At 37.1% G+C, this 22,188-nt stretch overlaps 1 protein-coding gene across 4 annotated transcripts in view; it reads left to right on the forward strand.

The window, feature by feature from the left end:
• Positions 1–22,188, forward strand: part of Nyap2 (neuronal tyrosine-phosphorylated phosphoinositide-3-kinase adaptor 2) — a 246,969-nt gene that overhangs the window by 144,745 nt on the left and 80,036 nt on the right. For all 4 annotated transcript variants that reach the window (XM_021727144.3, XM_021727145.3, XM_078018105.1 and 1 more), the window contains one exon: positions 2,035–3,129. In XM_021727144.3, the coding sequence (XP_021582819.1) occupies positions 2,035–3,129 (1,095 nt within the window). The remainder of the gene's footprint in view (positions 1–2,034; positions 3,130–22,188) is intronic.

Below are 22,188 nucleotides of genomic sequence, written 5' to 3' on the forward strand. Positions count from 1 at the left end.
TATGTTGGGTGGTTCAGGGAAGATCTTTGGTTGCTTTTCTTCTTCCTAAAAATGAATCAACTGAATAGTTTTCACCTCATTATGTCTCTAGGAATTTTACTTTGGACACTAAAGGACTTCATTGCTCTAGCCCCGTTGGAAATGACATCAAAATGTTTGATAGTATAGGCTAAAGGAAAAATCTAGACACATTAAAAGTTTTTCTCTTCAAAAGTTGTTTGATTGTAGTGAGAACAGTTATCATCATGGCCATGATGAAACAGAACATTTGAAATCATTAAAATCAAGTGAAATAGTCCCTGCTAGAATATTTGATGGTTCCCATCTTGTTATAGGCATGAATGATGCATACAGTAGTCACCTGACTAATCCTTAAGCACTTTCTTCTCCTGGGCCAAAAGTCGTGCTACTTGTAAAAAAACAAAGGGGAACTTAATAGATTCCTGATTTATGCCTTGAGACTCCCCTCTTTAGGATGAAAACCGTGGGGAAGACTAATTATTTCCTTAAGGTTAGCACCTATAAGTTAAACTGTCAACTTCCACTGTGTTCTGCCATCTAGTGTAAGAAGCTACATTCTGTCACATTGCATCATGATGATAATCATTATAATCACATATCAACACAATGAGTTAATGAGATAATAACAAGACTCCAGTGCCTTCCCTGCATGCTAAACAATTGATTCCAGTCACAGACATTTGTCAGCTTGTTCCACCTAACTGGATGATGTCAAAAGTGTACGTTCTGTCCAAAGAGAGGGCTTCCAGCAGGCAGTAAGAAGCACTAGTACACAAATCTGCCATGAATTTCCAGTAGTTACTCTTGAAGATTTTTGCGTCATTCCCTGGGTTCCTCTCTTTTAAAATTCTCCAGGAAGTTCTGATGTGTCATCCGAACATATCTAATAAAGTTTCTCCAAGACAGCATTTAGGATATCATACAAGATCTTATGAACAAAACCAGACAAACACAACATAATCAACAATACCTGGAAATTTGGAGATTAACTTGTCTAGCCTCATAAGATTTTTACATCAATTTCCCCTAAAGTATCAAATCCATCTTCATAGAAGCTATTTATTTGAACCAAGACAGAGATTAAGTAAGACTAGCAGGCTAGGAAATATTTATCCTAAATGAAAGCAAGATGTGATCATGGGAATAGCCATATCAGTCAAAGGGCTCAATGTCTATGGTATTTTTGTGAACATTTGTGCTTATACACACTAGATTAAAAAATTCTATTTCTTTCTCAATTCTTGCAGTTTTTTATGAGGTTTGTGATTGCTGTCATGCAACAAACTTCATCTGAAGTTTCTATTTAGAAATTCCAACTCAGAGAGGTGAATACTCCTGACATTAACATTTTTACTGTCATTGGAGTATTAATTAGTCTGAAGATGAGAATTCCTATTGTTCTGTTTGTTAGTCAGTTTTATAGCTGTGACCAAAACACCTGATGTGAATATCTGAGAGGAGGAAAAGTTTATTTTGAGCTCAAGGTTTCAGAGGTTCAGCCAACCCTGGTTGGCTCACTTCATTGCTCTGGGCTCAAGATGAGGCAGAACCTTGTGATGGAAGAAAGTTATGCAGCTAATGGCAGCCAGGAAGAACATGGGGAACCAGGAGCAAAATATATAATCCCTAAGGCATGTACAGTGACCCGTTTCTTCCATCCACACCTCACATGCCTAGGGTGACCACCTTTCAATCAACGAATCATTAATCCATCAAATTGACTAACAGATTTGGTTTTAGCTCTCCCAATTTAATCATTTCACTTCCTGCCTTAACACAGGAGCTTTGGGGAGAGACCTGACATCTAAACCATAATGCTCTGCCATCACGTTTTTCTAAATATGGGAAACATTTGATTCTATGGTTGATTTTTAGTCTAAGCCCCAAGCTAGAAATGAAGTTGGCTCTTCCTCCCATCAAATTTATAGCAATAAATAACAGCAGGAGTCATTTTGGAAAGCTTTCCCATTGTACTCATCTACTCTACTATTTTTGTTCTTGTTGTTCTTTTAGTGTCTGCCAAACCGAGACCCCACAGTGATGAATACTCAAAGAAGATCCCCCCTCCGAAACCCAAACGGAACCCAAACACTCAGCTTAGCACGTCCTTCGATGAAACGTACATCAGAAAGCACGGGCCCAGGAGGACATCGCTGCCCCGGGACTCCTCCCTGTCCCAGGTCAGCACCCCGGCGGGAGACCCCGAGGAGGAGGAGCCCGTGTACATCGAGATGGTGGGGAACATTCTCAGAGACTTCAGGAGAGAGGAGGACGACCAGAGCGAGGCCGTCTACGAGGAAATGAAATACCCCATTTTCGACGACCTGGGCCAAGATTCCAAAGGTGACTTTGACCATCACAGTTGTTCTTCGCAGTGTGCTACTCCCACGGTGCCTGACTTGGACTTCGCCAAGTCCTCAGTGCCATGTACTCCCAAGGGTTTGCTTTGTGACATCCCCCCGCCCTTTCCTAACTTGCTGTCCCACCGACCCCCGCTGCTGGTGTTCCCGCCAGCCCCTGTGCACTGCTCCCCCAACTCAGACGAGTCTCCGCTAACCCCGCTGGAAGTCACCAAGCTCCCCGTGTTGGAAAACGTGTCTTACATGAAGCAGTCCGCCGGAGCCTCTCCCTCGTCCCTGCCATCTCACACCTCCGGCCACTCGAAGCTGGAGAAGGACCAGCCAGGAGCCCTGGGACCGGCCTCTGCCACGTCTGTGCTCTCCTCGTCCCCGCCGCCTCCTTCCACGTTGTACCGAACGCAGTCTCCCCACGGCTACCCTAAAAGTCACTCGGCCTCCCCCTCGCCGGTCAGCATGGGCAGGTCCCTGACCCCGCTGAGCCTCAAGAGGCCACCCCCCTACGACGCCGTGCATTCAGCAAGCCTCTCCAGGAGCTCTCCCTCAGTGCCTCATTCCACCCCCAGACCCGTGTCGCAAGATGGGGCCAAGATGGTCAACGCTGCGGTCAACACCTACGGGGCGGCTCCGAGTGGCTCTAGGTCCAGAACACCCACGAGTCCTTTGGAAGAACTCACCAGCCTCTTTACCTCAGGACGCAGCCTGCTGAGGAAGTCGTCCAGTGGCCGACGTTCCAAGGAGCCAGCAGAAAGTAAGTGTGCCAAGTCCACGTGAGCCAGAAAGTCTGGTGCATGAGCCAGAAACACAGCAGGCCCCTAGCATGCAAGGAAAGCGCCCAGAGCAGGGTGCTTGGTCCTTTTAGTTCAAATGTCAAAATGCAAAATTCATTATTTTGCTTTTGGCATTCTCAACAAGATGGGCTATTCTGAATATGGATGCAAAGAATGAAAAGTGGCAATTTGCACAATATAATATATCCTATGTAAAGTGGAGAGGGACATTTTTCTCAAAGAAAAGGAAGTGTAAAATCTAAATTCTAACAGTGGGTCTCAAAAGTTTAACAGAGAAAGCAAAGGCTACTATGGATTCTTTTTGGTGGGAGGGAGTTTTAGTATTTTGTTTTGTTTTGTTATACATGACAATAGGATTCACTCTGACATAATTATAAAAGCATAGAATACGATTGGTTCTAATTGTGGAATTTCTAGATAAAAATCTTGATTTTATAGGAAAAATTAATCACATATTGAATTATTAAATGTTACAACTTACCCTTTATTTTATATTAAAGTCTGTATAAAAAAAAAACCTTTGTGGAAAAGAAAGCAATTTGGATAGAATTTAGAACTTTTTTAACATAGGAAGATCATCTCTGCATACTATGTGTTGTTTTATTCTTTGATTCACTGTAAATCAGAATATACTCATTGCTTTCCTTTTAAAAGCCATATTAATTCACATCTTATATTTTATGGTACTCTTCCTGGATCCATTGATAGATGCAGAAAAATCATGATAAATGCTATTTTGACCACTTACTTTAAATATCAGAAAACTTCTCTATCTAAATGACTAACCCTTTTATAAGCCCTAAATAAATTACAAGTACACAATAAATTCAAAACAGATCCAGGTCAATTTTCTCCATGTCTAATTCCTTAAGTTACACTAACTTCTTAAAAATGCCTTAGACAACTCAATGGATAATTAATTATTTACATCTCAAATGATCCTACCTCATGATATTTTTTATCTATTAATACAGCCATACTGAGGGCTTTCCTTAAAAGAAAAGAGATCTTTAATAGTTTTTGATAATGGTGATCACAGCATTCTCAGTTAATATTCATTTGTAGTTATAAGCCACTTTTTCTGTCTTTTATTCATTTTTTTTCTTTTACATGGAGAGATTTATGAAAGCATTAGCTACTTAAATAATTATCCCCCAAACATTTTACTTGTCTAAAGGCAGCACTTTCTAATGCTCTAGGCATGCCTGGATTCACCTTTATATAGACATACAAAAAGTTGTTTCAAATTATTTTAAGACTTGAATTTAAAGCTAGGAGCAATCTCTTTCTAGAGCAGTATTTCCCAGTGAAGACAGTTTTGCCCTGAAAACAGGGATATTTGGCTATGACTAGGAACATTGTTGGGTTGTCAAAATAGGAGTGCTAATGGCATTTAATAAAGCTTGATATCCATGAAATAGTACACATACACACAAAAATAAATAAATAGATAGACAAACAGATAGATAAATAAATAAATAAATAAATAAATAAATAAATAAAAGATTATCTGATCCACAATAAAGACAGTATAAATGTTGGGAAACCTGGTCTAGAAAATTTATTAAAATTTAAAGTTTCCTTAACTTGATTGGTTTGGTTTTCATATAGATCAAGTATGTATTTTAGAATAAAAGGCAACAGGTGAAGAAAAATGTTTTGTTTTAAAATACATAATTGTTAGTGTGAAATTAATGGAATTTTTATCTTAGAATTGTTGAAACTATTTAATTTCACCCTACCTATCAGCTTCTTTGAAGGATTCTAAGCATCTCCAGCTGGCAGTTATGCCAATTAGCTAGAAAAAGTATATGTAAAAGAATTGATTAACTAATGAAGTTATTTCTAGAAAAATCCATCTGTTAGAATCAGTCTATGAGCTGTATGTCACAAAATCCTCTATTCAGAGCTCCGTGTGTTTCTAAAACAAAGGTTGTACATGGAAACGTGATCCAGAGTCTTTACAGCTTTTAGGGAGCTCAGGATTGGAAATCTTCCCATGGACTATTAATCACGTATTAACCCTTTAGAGAAGTGGCTTGCCCTGAATTACATTAGCATTGGTATATTAATTTATGTAAGTGGGAGGGAGGAAAAACACAGATAGTACATATGAATAATCCAAGCACTACTTTCTTTTGACTTCAGAGGAAAATAGATGCCATCAGATACTAACAAAATCATAGGCAAGCTCAGAAACATTCTCAAATGTAAAAGATTGGACTAAAACCTCAGATAACTGAGCATTAACTCCTAATTGCTCTCATAGTATACTCAGTGATACAACTCTTTCCTGTTTTTCTTGCCTGATAGGATTTATAGATACCTGCTGATACCTCAGGGTCAGAATAAATGACAAGAAATAGTATTTTATTCATAATTCTTGAGTCTCATTTTTTTTAACGTTTCAGAATTTTTTGGATAAAAGTGAACAGGGTATGTCCCTTGTTCATTCAATCTACCTTTGCTTTTTGGAAAAGTCAATTTTGATAACTTCCTGGCATTCTGCCTGAAATTAATATAATCTTTGTTTTAGCTGAAATAATCAATCTCAAAGTTTATACCTTCGATTATTATTTTTAATAATCTATAAAAGGCACACCTAATGTGATAATTTTATATTTAAAAGGTCACGATTGTTACTGGGCAGTATGAAAGAGATAGAATAAGACAAAAGTGGTAAATTATGAATAAATTCCATTTTGCTTCACAATTTTCTAAATATTATCTTCATATTAATTGTTACGGAAATCAGCTTTTCCCTGGTTGCTGCAATATTATAATATTAATTCAATCAGAACATTTGATAATCTCTATAATAATTTTTCTTTTATTTGGTTATCAATGTATTTTTAAATTTGTGCAGAGAGATGGATTGTGTGACACATACAAGTAGTGATACAACTCATATGTTGCTACTGTAGATAATTGTGTCCTCCTAAGAAGTAGGCCAGGTACAAATATGTTTTTTGAAAACCTAAATGACAATATTTTTTGACCCATTTTGTTTACATCTTCTTATTCTATGTATCCTTTATGATTTGATTTGAATCTTTGAACACGTAAGTCATAAATGGGACACTTTATTTTAATAAATCATGTACCATGAAAAATACATATGCAGGACCAAATGGAAAAAAAGAGAGGAAACTTTTTCTTTTTTTCCTCATCTTAGTACATTTTGTGCTACTATAATAGAATACCTGAGACTGATCCATAAAATCAGAGAGTTATTTGGTTCATGGTTTTGGAGGCTGGAAAGTCCATGAGTATGGCCGGCACCCAGAAGGACCTTTGTGCTGCCTCTACCTGTGGTTGAAGGTGAGAGGACAAGGGAGGGTGAAAGCAAGGGAGCAACACAGAGCCAAACTCACTTTTACACAAATCTGCTCTAGGATAACTAACCCACACCTGTGAAAATGGCTAAGTCCACTCATTAGGCAGAGCCTCCTTCATTAATCACCTCTTACTGGGCCCTGCCTCCCTATACTGGTATGGCAAAGATATCCTTTAAAATACACATTTAATATACATTTAATATGACATACTGTATAATATCTGTTTTTATACAGGATGCATTGTCCCATTTTTAGGAAAATGAAGAGTCTTTTATTATGCTGTAGTTCTCTTGATAATTCAGGTTCATTGTTCTGATAGTTGTGTGCCTACTATGTGCTAATGCAAAGTGGGTAGCAGAGTGTCTCAGACACCCTCCTTGGAGGCTGTCATTGTTCGAGTCATTGGTAAGATTCAGTGCTAAACAGCCCCAGGGGCTCCTTGAGGTATTAGAGCCCAGTAGCCTACTTCTGCCATTTAAATTCAGTTCTTCTGTCTGTTTCCTATGGTTTCCCCACCTCCTCCCTTTCTTGCTGGTGGTGTTATTGATGTATCTAGACTTGCTCCCCTTTTTACTCTTTTCTTCATTGTAATATCACACAATTCATCACCAGGGGACCAAGAAACCAGGTACTCAGACTTGTCCTGGGAGTCTCTCAACTAGTTAAGTATGTGGACTCCAGTGTAGAGACTGTGTGAGCTTTACTTTTAAAGCCTACTTTAACCCACTATTGAGTCTCAAGTGAACTTCCTGGATTCATACTGAGAGCTTAGAAATATCAGCTTCCCAAAAAGTAAGCTGCTCTGGGAAACATGTAAAGATTTTTGGTTTATTACTAAGCAAAATGTTGTAGGGTCATCTACAACATTTTGCTTAGTCTACTTAATACTTTTTTTCATTGGAATTTAGTAAAATCGTTAAGGACTTTCCTTACCTCCTTTCCTTTCCTGTGAAAGCAGGTGTTCACATAGAGTGGGCAGGACAAAGTCAGGTGTTGCAAAGCCCGAGGGAACAGTGGAGACTGTACATGACAATTTTAGAACTGTCAGAGGCAATGGACAGCAGGTGAACCTTTATCCTGTGACAGCCCACCTATAAGCAGGTTTGCTTGGAGCAGGACTTCTGGACGCATGGTGACTTGAAGCCACCTGACCAGAGCTGGGGGATAGAGCTGAGACCTCTGGAACTCTGAGTTTCTTCAAAGATGATAGGGAGTTATATTATTATATAACTCCCTTTATATCTGTATTCAGAAAGACACCTGACGAGATCTCCAAGGATACCTTGAAGGGAATTCCAGAAGGCCTGGTAGGGCTCAGGCCTGTTAGTTTTGTTAAACATTTTAGGTAAAGATGCTACCCTTTCAGGAACATTCTCTTGGTTGTCTTGGTTGCCTCCCAGGCTTTGAGTCTCACACTGTGGCCTCAAACTGTTTCCTGCCTTAGCAAGGCACTTTCTAGGAATACAGACAGGAAATGAAGCCACAAACTGGGTTTTGATGTTGCTTTTAGGTCTGGACCTTGGGGACATTTTCAGATTACAGAGAAATTCCTCACATAGTTTAAATCATGATAGACAAAGGACATAGAAAATGTGGGTGATTGACCCAAAGACCTCCTGCATCACATTCACCCAGATATTGTTAACAATATTGGTTCCTGGGTCTTATCAGAGATGGTTCAGTGAGGAGCTTAGTGGATGTTGCCTGGGATGTTCACTATTTAACTAACTCTGGTGACATGGACACCTTCTTTTAAACACTACTTTAATGACATCACTCAATATTTATGTGCATGCATTTTGTCCTCCTAACAATACTCAGGGACAAGTTACTAACAATTTTAAAGATGAGAGAAACTGAGGAACAACTTGTTCAGAGTCATACAGGCAGTAGATCTGGGATTTGAACCAGATTATTTAATTTCAGATTCTTGTCTTATTGATACTTGATCTATACTTGATCAATCTTTGAATTTCTTTCCCTATCTTATTGTCATTAAATCCACCATCTGTCATTGAAACTGGAAGGGCTCATGATGTTACCACTTCTAAGGGTGTCTGCTTAATAAGAAGAAACCAAATCTGTGTAAACGGCTTGATCTAATTAGAAACTGACATCAAAATAGGAAGGAGGTAGTAACTCTTTGCAGCATCCACCAAAACTCACTTTGGAATATGTCAGTCACATCAATTGCATCTGGACCCCACACTTCTGAGCTGTGCCTGAAGGCATGTGGTCTCTCCAGTGGGCCTCAAAAATCACCTAAATGATGTGGGTGAAGAGATGTGAGTGAGTGCAGATCTCAATGCCTCTAAGTATAACTTAAGAATATTTGTGCAGGTACCTTTGCTCTGTCAGATTTTCAATACTGACCTCCCACTACAAAAGTCCATCCCAGGAATGTAGGGCTTTTGTCTTGACTGCTTATATTTCAGTCATAGCTACATGAAAAATAGAGGGCCCGTGGTCACCCCAGAGGAAAAATGAATCCATCAATCGAAAACACCAACCAATACTCAAAGGCAATGAGAGCCCTTCTAAGACCCATCTAGAAATGGACTCAGGTAAAACAAACAAAAGAACTCCAAAAAGGCTCTTTGTAAATGCTTTCCAGCGCCATTTCATTTCCCCTTAGACCTTTGTAGTTGATGGAAGCAGACCCTAATTTTATTTTATTTTTTTAAATACAGTTCTCCAATAATAAACTGGCCAATTTGATTATTCTTTTTTCTTTCTTTAAAAGCTAAAAAATTTCTATTTGGGATAATGAGGTTAAACTGAGTATAAGTAAAATTCCTTGATTTTGAAAATGCTTGTGACTCCTTGGTTAATTGGGACCATGACATTGTCTGTTTTTCTCATTCAGTTTCTCCTAGAATTGCAATATAGAATCACTGAAGAAGACATAATTTCATAAATAATTGCTCACCTTTCTGGGGGGTAGACTGCAGCTGTCTTTGATTGATGCAGGGAGACGTGTTTATCCCCTGTGTTTATGTTCTCTGGCTGCTGAATCTTTAAGTGCAGTTTTCTTGTCAGCAATTTAATCAGCAATTCTCTCCATTAAGAAGAACCTTCCCTGCTTTAGATTTTTAAAATGCAGGAACATTTTCAATTCAGAAATAAATCTACCTCAGTCTTTAAAAAAACAAAACAAAACGAGATTCCCTCAGTTATATTTAATTTTACACACACGAAAATACACTAAAACTGATTTTTTTCCCTCCTGTACAATTAGCAGAAAAAAAGAAACTTAATTTCTGACTTTGATTTGTTATCATGAACTCTCAACACTTTGACATCTACAATTAAGTAAATATTGGGTCTAGGTGAGGGGTTTCCTACCACACCATATTATGGATGTCCTACATTCTAACTCCATGTGACCTAGAAGTCTAAAAGAGGTGGTTTCCAATTAGGCTTAACCCTGAATAGGCTTTGAGACCCTGGATGAGTCAGTTCACAGTGCCTCAGTTTTCTCACATTTCAAATGAAATATCAGGTAATAAAACCCTGAATCTCATCTTCTACCTTTTGTGGTACTTCTGTGGATTCATGGTTGATCTGTAAATCCTCAGACAAGCTTCCTGCCTCCTTGGATTTCCGTCTGATGTTTTCTTTCTTGTTGAAAGGACTTCCCCAAGTTTCATAAAACAATAACAGTCTAATTTTAAATTCCAGCTCAGAGTCTACCAACTCCACTGAGTTTTCCATATGCTGTTTTCTTTGTATGCTTTCTTTGTACTTCTACAGTGATATGAAACTTATTCTGACGTGTTATAAAACTTGTTTTATTTTGTTTGTCCTTAAGACAGAGAACCTGGGAGGACAGTGCCACATCTTCTCATCATGTTTCTTCTTGTAACAAGTGGTCCAATGCAATCTTACTCAAAGTTGAAGTATGATAAATATTTATTGAACTAGCTGAATTAATAGATATAGTGACTGGAGAAGGCTATTGAACTTGAGAAGCAGAAAGCCATATGAGAAATGTTTAACCAACCATTAAATGAAAAAAGAATCAGCTTCTATGAATTAGAAAAAAAATCACATTGAAATCAATACAGTCATTCAGCAAAAATGAAGCTATGCAGAATGCTGAATTCATTGCTTTTGACCTTAAGTGGCACACTTAAAAGAATGACCATGTTTTTCCTGGCAGATTTATTGGGAAAAAAAGATATAAAGAATATTACCATCAAGCATTTAAATGTGCACCATTTTGAAGATGTCAGCCATCATCAGTTTCTACACAAATGAATGAGCTGTGAAAATTAATTCCTTTTTGACATTTGGAGATAAAAAAGATGCATTTTTTTAAGAAAGTAAGAGACAATAAAAAGAAGGAATTATAATCTGATAACATTTTGTATTATAGAACTCAAATAACTAAGAGAAAAAAACACACATTCAAATGAATTATTTAGCCTATTTGAAGGAAAGGTACTACATAAATCTGGGGAGCTCTTATGATACCACTGGTGGTCTTGAATGTATGTTGCCCAGGTAAATATGAATTTTGGTAATAAAATATTTAAAAGCTTGTCCAAATTAAAAACAAAAACAAAACAAACAAACAAACATAAAACCTGTTTTTTCAGAATTTGATAAAGTAATGGCAATCCCAAATTTAATAAGTGTCTGTAGTGGGGCATGATGTTTATTGGTTGAAGCAGACTCATTATTGTTGCTTGTTGATGGAAGTAAAGTTAATTAAATGTTTCACTCCTAGTACAGTAACCAGTCAACTGGAGAATCTGGGCTATTGCTTCTTCCAAATGAAAGGAATAAAAATACTGAAGACAATCTAAGAGGGGAGGAAGGAGAGTTAGTAACATGAATTTTAAAGCAGCCAATACTTTTTAAGGCAAATGTAGCCAGAACAGTTTAATATAAGGGAAAATTCCAAATCCAGAAATTTGTAATATTCTTTTGACTGTTGATGGAAGACAAAAAACTTTCCCTAAGATTTTCTGCTGGGCAAGTTTTGGTGACATTCAAAATAACGTTTTCCTATTTTTTTGCCTATTTACCCTTGTTATGGATGAAAATTATATAGTCAACATAATAATGAAATAAAATAGCTAGAAACAATCAGAAAGATTAGTGTGTCAGTGTGTTAGCCATCACTGGATTGGTTAACAATGCCATGGGTAGGTATGTCCACCATGTCCTTTTTTCCCATAAGACAAATGAGAAATCCTAAAAACTAGAAGATTTAGAAAAGATTTGTTGTTAGTATCCTGCAACAGCATGATTAGAGCTGAAGTTAAACATTGCTCCATTTAAATTATTACCTTCTGGATATCAAAATTGACTCTATACTCATATACTACTTTTGTTCTTTTGGCTGATTACTTAAAAATTAACCACTGGCCAATGATTAATGATAAGGGAGAAGCATCCAAATAATGAAAGCTTTTTGTCCATGTCAAAAAGGTCTAAGAGAAATTTCAGACTAATCAGTTAGGACAGATTAGATCACAGTAGTTCTTCTTCAGTTTTTTTTTTTTTCTTTGAAACTTAAAGGTTTCCTTTTGGCTTCTGAACCAAACTATGTATATGGTGGCTATTTAATATTGACTATAATAAATTCTCCTTTGAAGTTTTAGAGGAAAAAATAGAAGCTGGCAGATAAGTAATGCAGACAAGTTCTTTGCCAGAATACAATATGAATGGCCTCTAGTCTAATTCCTAGCTGAGTCCTCATGCCCTTCTAACACCTCATGAGCATGTCTTTACTGTCCACATTACTCCAAGCATTCTTCTAAACGTCCACTGGAATCACCAATTAAGCTCTGCCAAGAACATTTCAAGGTTCTAAAGGTCGCATCTCCAAATTTTTCCAAACTTTTCTTGCAAACCAGTTTCAAAGGCTTGTGAACCACATTAGTCACAGCAAATGATCACCCTCTGGTAGCGATATTGTAATATTCTTTTGACTGTTGATGGAAGACAAAAAACATTCCCCCAGAATTTCTGCAGGACAAGTTTTGGTTGCATTCAAAATAACTATGTTAGTTAGGTTTTTGTTGCTGTGACCAACTTAGAGATGGAAGAATAATTAGAGGAGAAGAAGGTTATTTTAAGTCCATGTTTTCAGAGGTTCAATCCATGGTTGGCTGACTCCATTGCTTTGGGCCTGCTATAAAGCAGTAGCTCAGGGCAGGAGGGTATAGTGAAGGAAAGCTGTCCTCATCTTAGTAGCTAGGAAGCAGAGATAGACTGTGAGAATCCAGGGACAAAATATATAATCCCTACGACATGCCCCCAGTAACCTGCTCCTTCCATCCACACCCTACCTGCTTACAGTTACCACCTAATAAGTAATTCTAATTCTTAACTCATCATATGTATTTATTTGCTGATTAGGTTACAGTTCTCATAACCTAATTATTTTACCTCTGAACATCCCTGCATTGACACAGGGGCTTTGAGGTGACACATCATCTATAAAGCATAACAAACTTTAATTATCATACAAATCTAAAGAGTGATTATTGGATGCTAAGAGGAAAGAATAAATATTTTACTAAAACATAGACTAAGGTTGAAAATGAATTAAATACACAAGGATTCCCTGTTGTTTGTGCAGTTTTCTCTTCAGTTAGGCTTGGGTAAAGGATTTGACATCTTAAGTGAATCATTCTGGTATTTGGATGTCAGGAGCAAAAAGAACTGAAGAGGATGTAAGTCATTCTCTGTTCCCACAGGAGGTAAGTTGTTTACAGGTTGCTAAATGAAATCTCAGCCTTGAAAGCTGGAGGAGAACTATCACACTGAATGGTTCCCTGTACCCTTCCCCCATAAATAACAACTCAGAGCACAAAGTGGCCCCTTTCATTACATATACAGCTTTTCAACATGAGGATGTGTTTATGAAAGATGATTTACCAGCAAGAGAAACAATTCATCATAACTGAATTGATGTGTTTCTCAAAGGTAATTAATATTTTTGAAATTTTCTGTTCACAAATTATTTACCTTATGAAATGAAAAGCAAAGTATTACCCAAATAATTAGTAGAAACTGTGAAGACTCAATTCATGTAAAAAATACTTACCATGTAGATGGAAGATTTTAAAGTAGTTTGTGAAGTGGTGTTTTTAAGCACATTAAAATAAGGTCTTATTTTCTTTTAAAACAACTAAATTTTTTTTAAATGAAGTCATTATTTGAAAAATAAAACATTATAAAAAAGCAAATGCTGCGATTTTATTTTAAATTATGTGTGGAATCTCAAATACACAGAAGGAACCCTAACCTACTAACTACAGGTTAACTGGCTCCTAGAAGGAATGCAGGAGATGTGGCCATCCGGAGTATTATTCATAAGGAAGAAGCTGCAGACACAGAAGGAGCTGTGGAAAAGCTCATTGTCAATTTTCCCCTTTTCGTATTACTTCCATGGCTTTCCTGGTAAAGTCTTTATCCAGATGCTAATTAAGCAGAGGTTTACTTTGCACATCAATTTTTAATATTCATTCCTCACAGTTAAATGAAACCTGCAGCATGAGGCTTCTCCAGTTAAAAGCAGCCCTGACCTACTTCCTTGTGAAATCAATGGAGGGCTTCAAAACACTCTGGAGTAGCTGACATTTAGGGAAGCCAGCTCATAATCTGTGTTGGTGTAAAATGTGTTTCTCTGGGTTTCAGTATTCTTCCCTTTCTCCCTGTCTGTCTCCCTCCCTCCTTTACTTTCTTTTTTTATCTTGTTTACTTCCCTTCCTCCTCCCCCTGTCTCTGCTTCTGTCGGCCCTGCACCCTATTTCCCTTTCTCTTCTTTCTCTTTCATTCCTTTCTTCTTAAAACCTAAAAATGGGGAAGTCTGTGGAAGCTGTTGAGCCAGATAAGTGAGGCCATACTAGAGTTATGTACCCCTGGGGGATTGTGGATGGATGTGTCAGCTACATATTTAATGACTTCAAACTAACAGGAACTCCTAGGTCTGAGATTAAAGAAGGAGAAGAAAGGCCTAAGAGGCACCCATTTACATTCAAATATATTCTACAAAAAAAAGCAAAATTGAATCCACCAGAATATGGTCTTCAGATATTATATTCTAAAACCTTTAAAAGTAAGAGCATATGGTATAAGGCAAACCTTTTTGAAGACTAATATGACAGAGATCTGAATTGAAGGATGTGCAATTTAAATAGGAAGCAAAAACAGCCATATAGAGAAGCAGTAGTCATTAGGGTGTGGAAGAGCACCCAGGGTCTCCATCTAGCCAGAGGTCCCTATGAGAAAGGTGGGAAGTTAACCCTTTAAGGGTTAAACTGCAGCCATACAAATGTTAACTTGCAAACTTGACCTATGACCCCAGAGAGTTTTCTTTATGTTAAATTACAAAATGCCAAGATAATGTGGGGCTAAGCCTGGAAAACTCATGGAAGAATGTAGGGTAAATCCAGTTTTATGGCACACCATTTTAAGAGTAACCTGAAGTCTAGGCTGATTGTGTTTAACTTGAAGATCTATACCTTTAAGAAAACATAAAAGATATGTTAGAGATATGTGTTACTTGACCCTAATGATTCATGCCAATCCTGAAAGCCAAATTTTCAAGGGCACTTTCTGAAGACAGATGTGGCCACTGAAAGTGTTGTTAGGAAAAGAATAGAGAAGGAGAGGGCAGATTTAGGACTGAGCTCTTCAGAAAGCTGCTGTTTCTCTCTCCCTTGATTCTACACTAGGCCCTTGACTTTCCTGGCCTATGCTTAACATTTCCTTAGATTCTGTAGCTTGCAAAGTCCTGGGCATCTAGGTGCCACTCTGATGATCTGTGTCCAGTGACCCTCAGGTGGTAGAATCTTTGAGGTTTACTTATAGCCTCATATAAAAATCTTACACTGCAAACACCACTCCCTCCTCTTTTCTATTCCTTTTCTTTTTTCTTATTTCTCTTCCCATCATTTTTAGCTTATGAACCAAACCCAAAAGATGGGTAGGAGAACCTTCTGAAGTGTTATTTATCAATCAGATTAATTTTGTCACAAGGAAGTCTGCTACCAGATAATTTATGGAACAGAATAAGACAGGAATAAAAAGTAACAGTAACATCAGAAATAAGGAATAACATCTAATTCATGCTCTATTTTCTTTATTTTTATCTAAATCACAGAAAATAAGCACCATGATTTCTGATATCTTTTGTTATTAAACAGTTTTCACATTAATTTTTTTGTGTGTGTGTGTGTGAAAAAAAGATGATGGCAGGAATTCAGACAAGGACACAGGTGGCAAGTACCTATAGAAGCTGAAAACATAGAAGGAGACAAAGAGGTTGTGGTGATATTGCCAAAAAAATGTTCAAAAGAACTTTTGATTTTTTCTTTCCTAGACCAAAGGAGAATAGGTGTAGAATAAGATCAGCAACTCCCTGCTCTTTCCTTTGACTGCAATTTAGATCTGGAGCTCAGTAAATATTTGCTGGACTTTAGAAATAATAATTTTGAACTCCCTCATATTACAGACAAATTGAAATCCAAAGAGATCCAAAATCTTGAGAAGGATCATGACATCATGAAGAAGCATAATTAGAAACAGTCCAGTTCTTCTAAGTGCCCATTAAACATTGCTCAGGACAGCAATATTTAAATATATTCCTATTGGCTTTGCCTGTAGCTTGACTTGATATTCTTTAATAGATTCATTTAAAATGTCATTTTTGGTAGAAGAAAAAATCAAATATGGTTAATTGACTTTTCCCAATGAGACCCTTTTCAAATTCATATGTATTTTTCCCCAGGAATACTGTGAAAAACCTCTCTATTGGTCAATATTTATTCCCAAATACTGTTACTCACTTTAACCATATTTATACAGAGAATCAATAAATTGAAATCAGCAAGAAATACAGTAGAGTGTACATTCAATTATGTAGTTATTGAATTATCCCTAAAAGGATTAATATTTCTGCTTAGCTTTTCTTATGAAATTTTAATAGCTATGACATCTTTATTCTTCCCAATATGGTTACTAGTAACTGTGATTCCAGTAATGCCAAATTTTGCATTTACTCTGATAGAAATTAAATATTCTTTATGATGAAGGAATTATTCTTCTTAGCATTTAGTGTTTGCTTCAGAAACAATTATGAATGTGTTTTCAGAATTACATCTTTCAGGAAGAATGGAAATGATATTTTTCTTCCCATGCATTAATATTTTTAGTGCCTGAATGCCTCTGATTCTTTTAGAGATTGAAGCATTTTCCCATCTGCCTGTTAAAATGATTTGAGTCTTAATTAACGTTGATTGCACCTGTGCATGCATTCAACTACCCACACAACTCCCACCTATGAGTGGAAAAGCATGTCATTCCTACAAAAATGAATAGAGGGGACTTCAAAAAACAACATAGACATGTAAGATAGACAACACAGAAAAGGGTTGAATAAGTTTCTTGGCTCTCTTAGATCAAGGACTTTTGATCTCCCAAGGATTGTTTGGCAGTTGATATAAAAGAATTCTCTCTCCTAAACTGCTGGTTGTCTTTTTAGCCTAACTGAGAAACCCAAGTTGAAAGAATCAGAATTCAATGACAAATTCTCATGCCCCTCCTCACTGGGGGCTTGCTTGTGTAGTTGGATTTAACAGCCTAACCTTTCCTTAGTTATGAAAATGGGGAATGGTAATAAGAAAAATAAATTGATAATGAAGATCATCTTCAATATTTTAAATGGCCATTTTTTCCGTCTCTATAACTTTTTCCTAAGGAATTCTAATAAACTCCAATAATTCTAATAAATACAAATAGATTAACCTCTAGATACATATGTGTATATATGTATATATGTGTGAATTATTTTTATTTTTTTCTTTCTCTTAGGGAAAGAAGATAATTAAGATATTTTCATCTAAAATATGGGGGGGGAAACACAGTTGTAAAGGGCCTAACTACTACACAAAATTAATAATTCCAAGTATATTAAATATTGCCAAAATATTTCCATAGGATTTAACAGAGGTTCTGAACCTTGACTTTATTTTAGAAACAGCAGATGCTTTTAAAAGTTTCAGATGGCTCAACCCTCAGGGAATCTAATTCAAATGTAGCTCGGGCATAGGCACTTTTTTTAAATCTCCCCAAGTATCTTTAATATGTAGTCAGAAATAGGAAAATCTAACATCAAACTTATCCTGGTACTTATCACTGAAATCCTAGACTTGAAGATCCTTGAGCCTAGATGCCTCATTTACAGATAAGCAAAGGAAGGTTCTGAAAGGGGAAGTGATTTGCCTGAGGCCTCAGAGTTAATCAGGGACTAAGTCTGAACTGGTATCTGGTTGTCTGTAACCCAAAGACAACTCCCAATAGAGCTGTGGTTGCACCCTGCTTTGTTGAGACCCTTTCCATCCAAGTGTCCCAGAAGTCTGAACTCCTCTGCACATTGTTTCAAAATTGTTGGCCTGGACTTAGGCATTTAGGCATTATTAGTACCAATTTTACACCCTCCAACAGCATCTAGGCCATTTCTATAACAATGTGGTAGTAGCCAATACAGCAGAAACTTTGATTTTGATCTACAAATGCCTATTGGTAATTTCCTATGCACATTAACTCAATATTGAGGAGACATGAAAATGCTCTACATTGTGCAAGTTTTCCTAGTCCATAATATGATTTTTTTTTTAGTGGTCTCTGTCTCTCACATTATTGAAGAGATTATTTTGCCATTGCTACTTAAGTAGAAACAGAAGTGGTACTGGCATTGATAGAATTCCACCTTTTTTCCCACTATAGGAAAAAAAAGTCAATTTAGATTTCTTGCATTCAATAGATAATTGGTCTCCTTTCTCCCCATGGCCCTAGTAAGCAGATTCTTCTTATGAAGCAAAATTCTATTGAATTTCTCATAAAAGGGCAACTCAAATCATAACCAAGGGGTTTTTGTTCTGTTCACACCATTGTTACTTCTCCTAGGGCTTGGCATCATTTCTCCTGCATTTTCCGGGTTTGTTCCTGCTGTTGGCAGCTCCTAAAGATACTCTATATATAGAACACCCCTCTTCTGTCCTGTGGTGAGATACCATTAATTAGTTTGAAATCTTCCTTAAAACAGGCCAATATCATAGTTTTAAGAACATTGGGATTCTTAGGGAAGTTAATAGGCAGATACTCTCATCAAACATCTGTAATATAGTTGGGCTCAGATAAATCCCATTTAACTTCAACTTGAAAAAACTAAACACATGATTTTAAGTCCTGGATTCCTAATTTTCACAGAGCTTCAGATTAAGAAGTTGTCCTAAAGATGGGTCTAAATCCCTAATTTGATAAATGAGTACCCAGAGGCAAAGAAAGGGTCCAGTTTTCCCAATGATTAAATCAAGAGATCTTTTGGGATCCCACTGTCTATTCCGCATTACTATTGCTAGGGCAGCAGAGAGCAGAGCAAATCTAAGATCACACCCTTTTAAGTCCGTGTGGCATTCTTTCTTAGAGTGTTCTTTTTTTTTTTAGGCTATTAGCTTTATGTTAATTTGGTGCCTTGTAAGGTACTCAAGAATGACTCTAATTACATGTCTTCTATAACTTTTGGTACACAATAAGGATGTACACAAAACAGAGTACATTAACATCTATGTGTGAACCAGGTTATTGAGGCTTATAACTCTAAAATCCTGCTTGTACCATAAGGTAGAATTCTGTTTTCTCCTATAGGAGATGTCTCTCAGTTGTCTGCTATCAGCTGTGTGAAGAGCTGCATTCTGAAGGAGTCAACTGAGCCCCAATGCTGTCATGTCTTTAATGGGAAAGAGGGACTAAAAACACACTGCTGCCATGACAGGGGCCTCCGAGAACTGTGGGCATAAATATTTAATGTGGCAAATTATAGGTTGGAATTTGCATTTTTATGCCCTATTTTGAAGTAAAAAGGGTTGTTGAACAATCAGGACACTTTCCATAATTATGTTCATTTTTAATATGCAGAGAATTGACAGTAGGTTCAGAGTAGTTATTTAATGAATTCTCAGTATAACCTTGTCTGCTATTTCCTCACTAAATCTTGATATCAGATTATGACCACACAATGGAGTTGGTTAATGAAAAGTGATTATCTTGTCACCAAACAGGTGATTGATTTTTGAATTCCAAAAAACATGAACATAGTTTGGCTGTCACAAGTTCACCTGTATTGAATGTCAATACTAAAAGTTGTTTATAGAGCAGATATACTACTAAATACTTAATAATTCTTCATTTTTCATCTATTCCCGAACAACCCTTTGAGAAGCATATCTTAGATGTTGGTGACATCCTAAGGTTGAGGTGGTGGTATCTGGAGTTGTGTGGATTTCATGTGCACAGAGATAAAGTGGTGATGAGGGCGAGTGTTTTAGGAAGCTTTTTATCCCCTGTGAACAAAATAGCTGACAAGAATGACTTAGAAGAGAAACAGTTTATTTGGGGCTCATGGTTTCAAAAGTCTCTGTCCATGGTTGACCAGCTCCGCCACTCTGGGCCTGAGGTGAGCCAGAACATCATGATGGCATGAAAGAGAAAAACTGCTCAACTTGTGACAGAGAGAGAGAGTAGAAGGAGCAAGAACAAATATGTATAATCCCCAAGGCATGCCCCCAGTGACCCACTTCCTCCCTAGCCATGCCTCATCTGCCTTCAGTTACTAGCCAGTCAGCCATTCAAATTATTAATCCACCAAATGGATTCATCCACTTATTAGGTTAAAGCCCTCGTAATCTAATCATTTCACCTCTTGCATTAACAGGGAAGCTTCTGGGAAACCATAACATCAAGGCTTTGACCTTGCAAACTCCTTGCACTTCATCCTTCTGGTCCATCTTGCACACTCTCCTGGATAAACCTTTCTTTAAAACCAATGGCATCACCATATTCTGCTCCTCAAATATAAATACAAACTCTGTACCTTTGTACCTGAAACTCTTTAATGGGTTTCTTCTTTTCTACGTGAATTCAGATCTCATTCTTTCTAGTTTAAAACTTGTCTTTCAGCAATAGGCTAAATTGGTTACGGAGACATTGTTCTTCTCCACTATTCTTTTGAGAGTATCTGCTATGCCATTTGGTCAAGCTGGATGTTCCTGGGTTTTTGTGTGTCTACTTTCTGTATATCCATGTCCTGTTTATCCACTCCATGGTGATTTTCTTGAAAGGAGGGTATAATTTTTGCATTTCTTTTGCACCATTCTTAGCCCTGGGCACAATGCTCTGCATGTGAATAAATGTTATTAGAGCAGGAATGATGGTATAACTGTGGTCCTGTGTCCTGTCCAATGTCACCCTTGACTCTTCTCTCCCTCTGTGTTCCATCCCTGTTTCTCCACAGACCTTCTAATGTCTTCTTTATTCATTTCTGTCACTGGGCCATTTTGATCACACTGAACTTTTAAATTTTGGCTGCTTCAATTTACCCTACAGCATGCTGCCAATATTTCTTATAAATCCTTTCATAGGATCCCCCAGTACAGTGCCTATTAGATTACAAACCTATCAGAGTTAGAGAACAAATGGTGCATAATTTTAGATCTTCAGGTCTCCTTGATGATTATAGGCATTTTGTATTCTTGCAGACTAAACAAATTAACCAAGGATGAGATGAATCAAGAGAGCAAGCTGTAGTCATCCAAAGTCCCAAAATGTGCTCTTCATATGCTTCTTATTTAGCGTCCCAATTACGAAGGCTGCAGGAGTTTGGAGGCCTGTACCTCTTGATCTCCACTTTTGTTCCTCCTCCCCCCATCAGTATTTCATTGTCTATTCCTTAGGCCTAGCGGTACATTTAGCATTCTCAGTACCAGCTTTTGGTATGACAGATATAAGACAAGAGGACAGACAAGGACCCTGTTCTTGTCCACTAATGCAAGGATTCCTATAGTCTAGGCTACATAGGGAGAGGTCTTCAAAAGAGGGTGGTGGTTCTGCATGGGCACAGGTTCTTGGCTTCATGGCTTTCTTGCTCTATCATGAAAATGCAACAGAAAAACAATCATAATAGGAATCTTCAAAGAAAAGCTCCAGGACAGGGACCCTGGTAGCCCAGGACTACATTATTTCTGCTTTATTTAAATCTTCCCCAAATAAGAGACATGAACACAATGGTATTAAAATATAAATATCATCATATTATTTGAGATTTGGAAAGGTCCTTAAAGGTTCCATAATGTTGCAAGATATTTATATTTTTATTATATATTATATTTATATTTATATTATATTTTTTAAGTGAAGAAATAAAATTCCAGAAAGAAAATCTGGTAAATCCAAGTCAGTATTTGAAGCCCAACAGATTGGGAATGAAATATAACCCTTGCTTTTCACAAATCACATATTTCTGGATAAGTTTTATAACTTCATTGTGCATTGATCTCTTTATCAGTAAAATGGGAATTATGTAATCACATAATAATTATTCTGCAAATATTCATTCTCTTTTATTCATTTATTCACATTCTTCATCTTCAAATAAAATCAGATCTAGGTTAAGACTCCATGTATGTACAGCTGTTATATTATTCTACTAGGGCTGCCATAACAAAATGCCATGGATTGGTTGTATGGCTTAAACATATATTTTCTCATGGTTCTGAAGTCTAAGACCAAAGTATTGGCAGGTTGGGTCTCTACTGAAGCCTCTCCCTTTAGTTTACAAATGGTGGCCTTCTCGTGTCCTCATGTGACTTTTTCTCTGTACGC

The sequence above is a fragment of the Ictidomys tridecemlineatus genome, chromosome 7 (genome assembly GCF_052094955.1).
Source record: "Ictidomys tridecemlineatus isolate mIctTri1 chromosome 7, mIctTri1.hap1, whole genome shotgun sequence".
NCBI lineage: Eukaryota > Metazoa > Chordata > Mammalia > Rodentia > Sciuridae > Ictidomys > Ictidomys tridecemlineatus.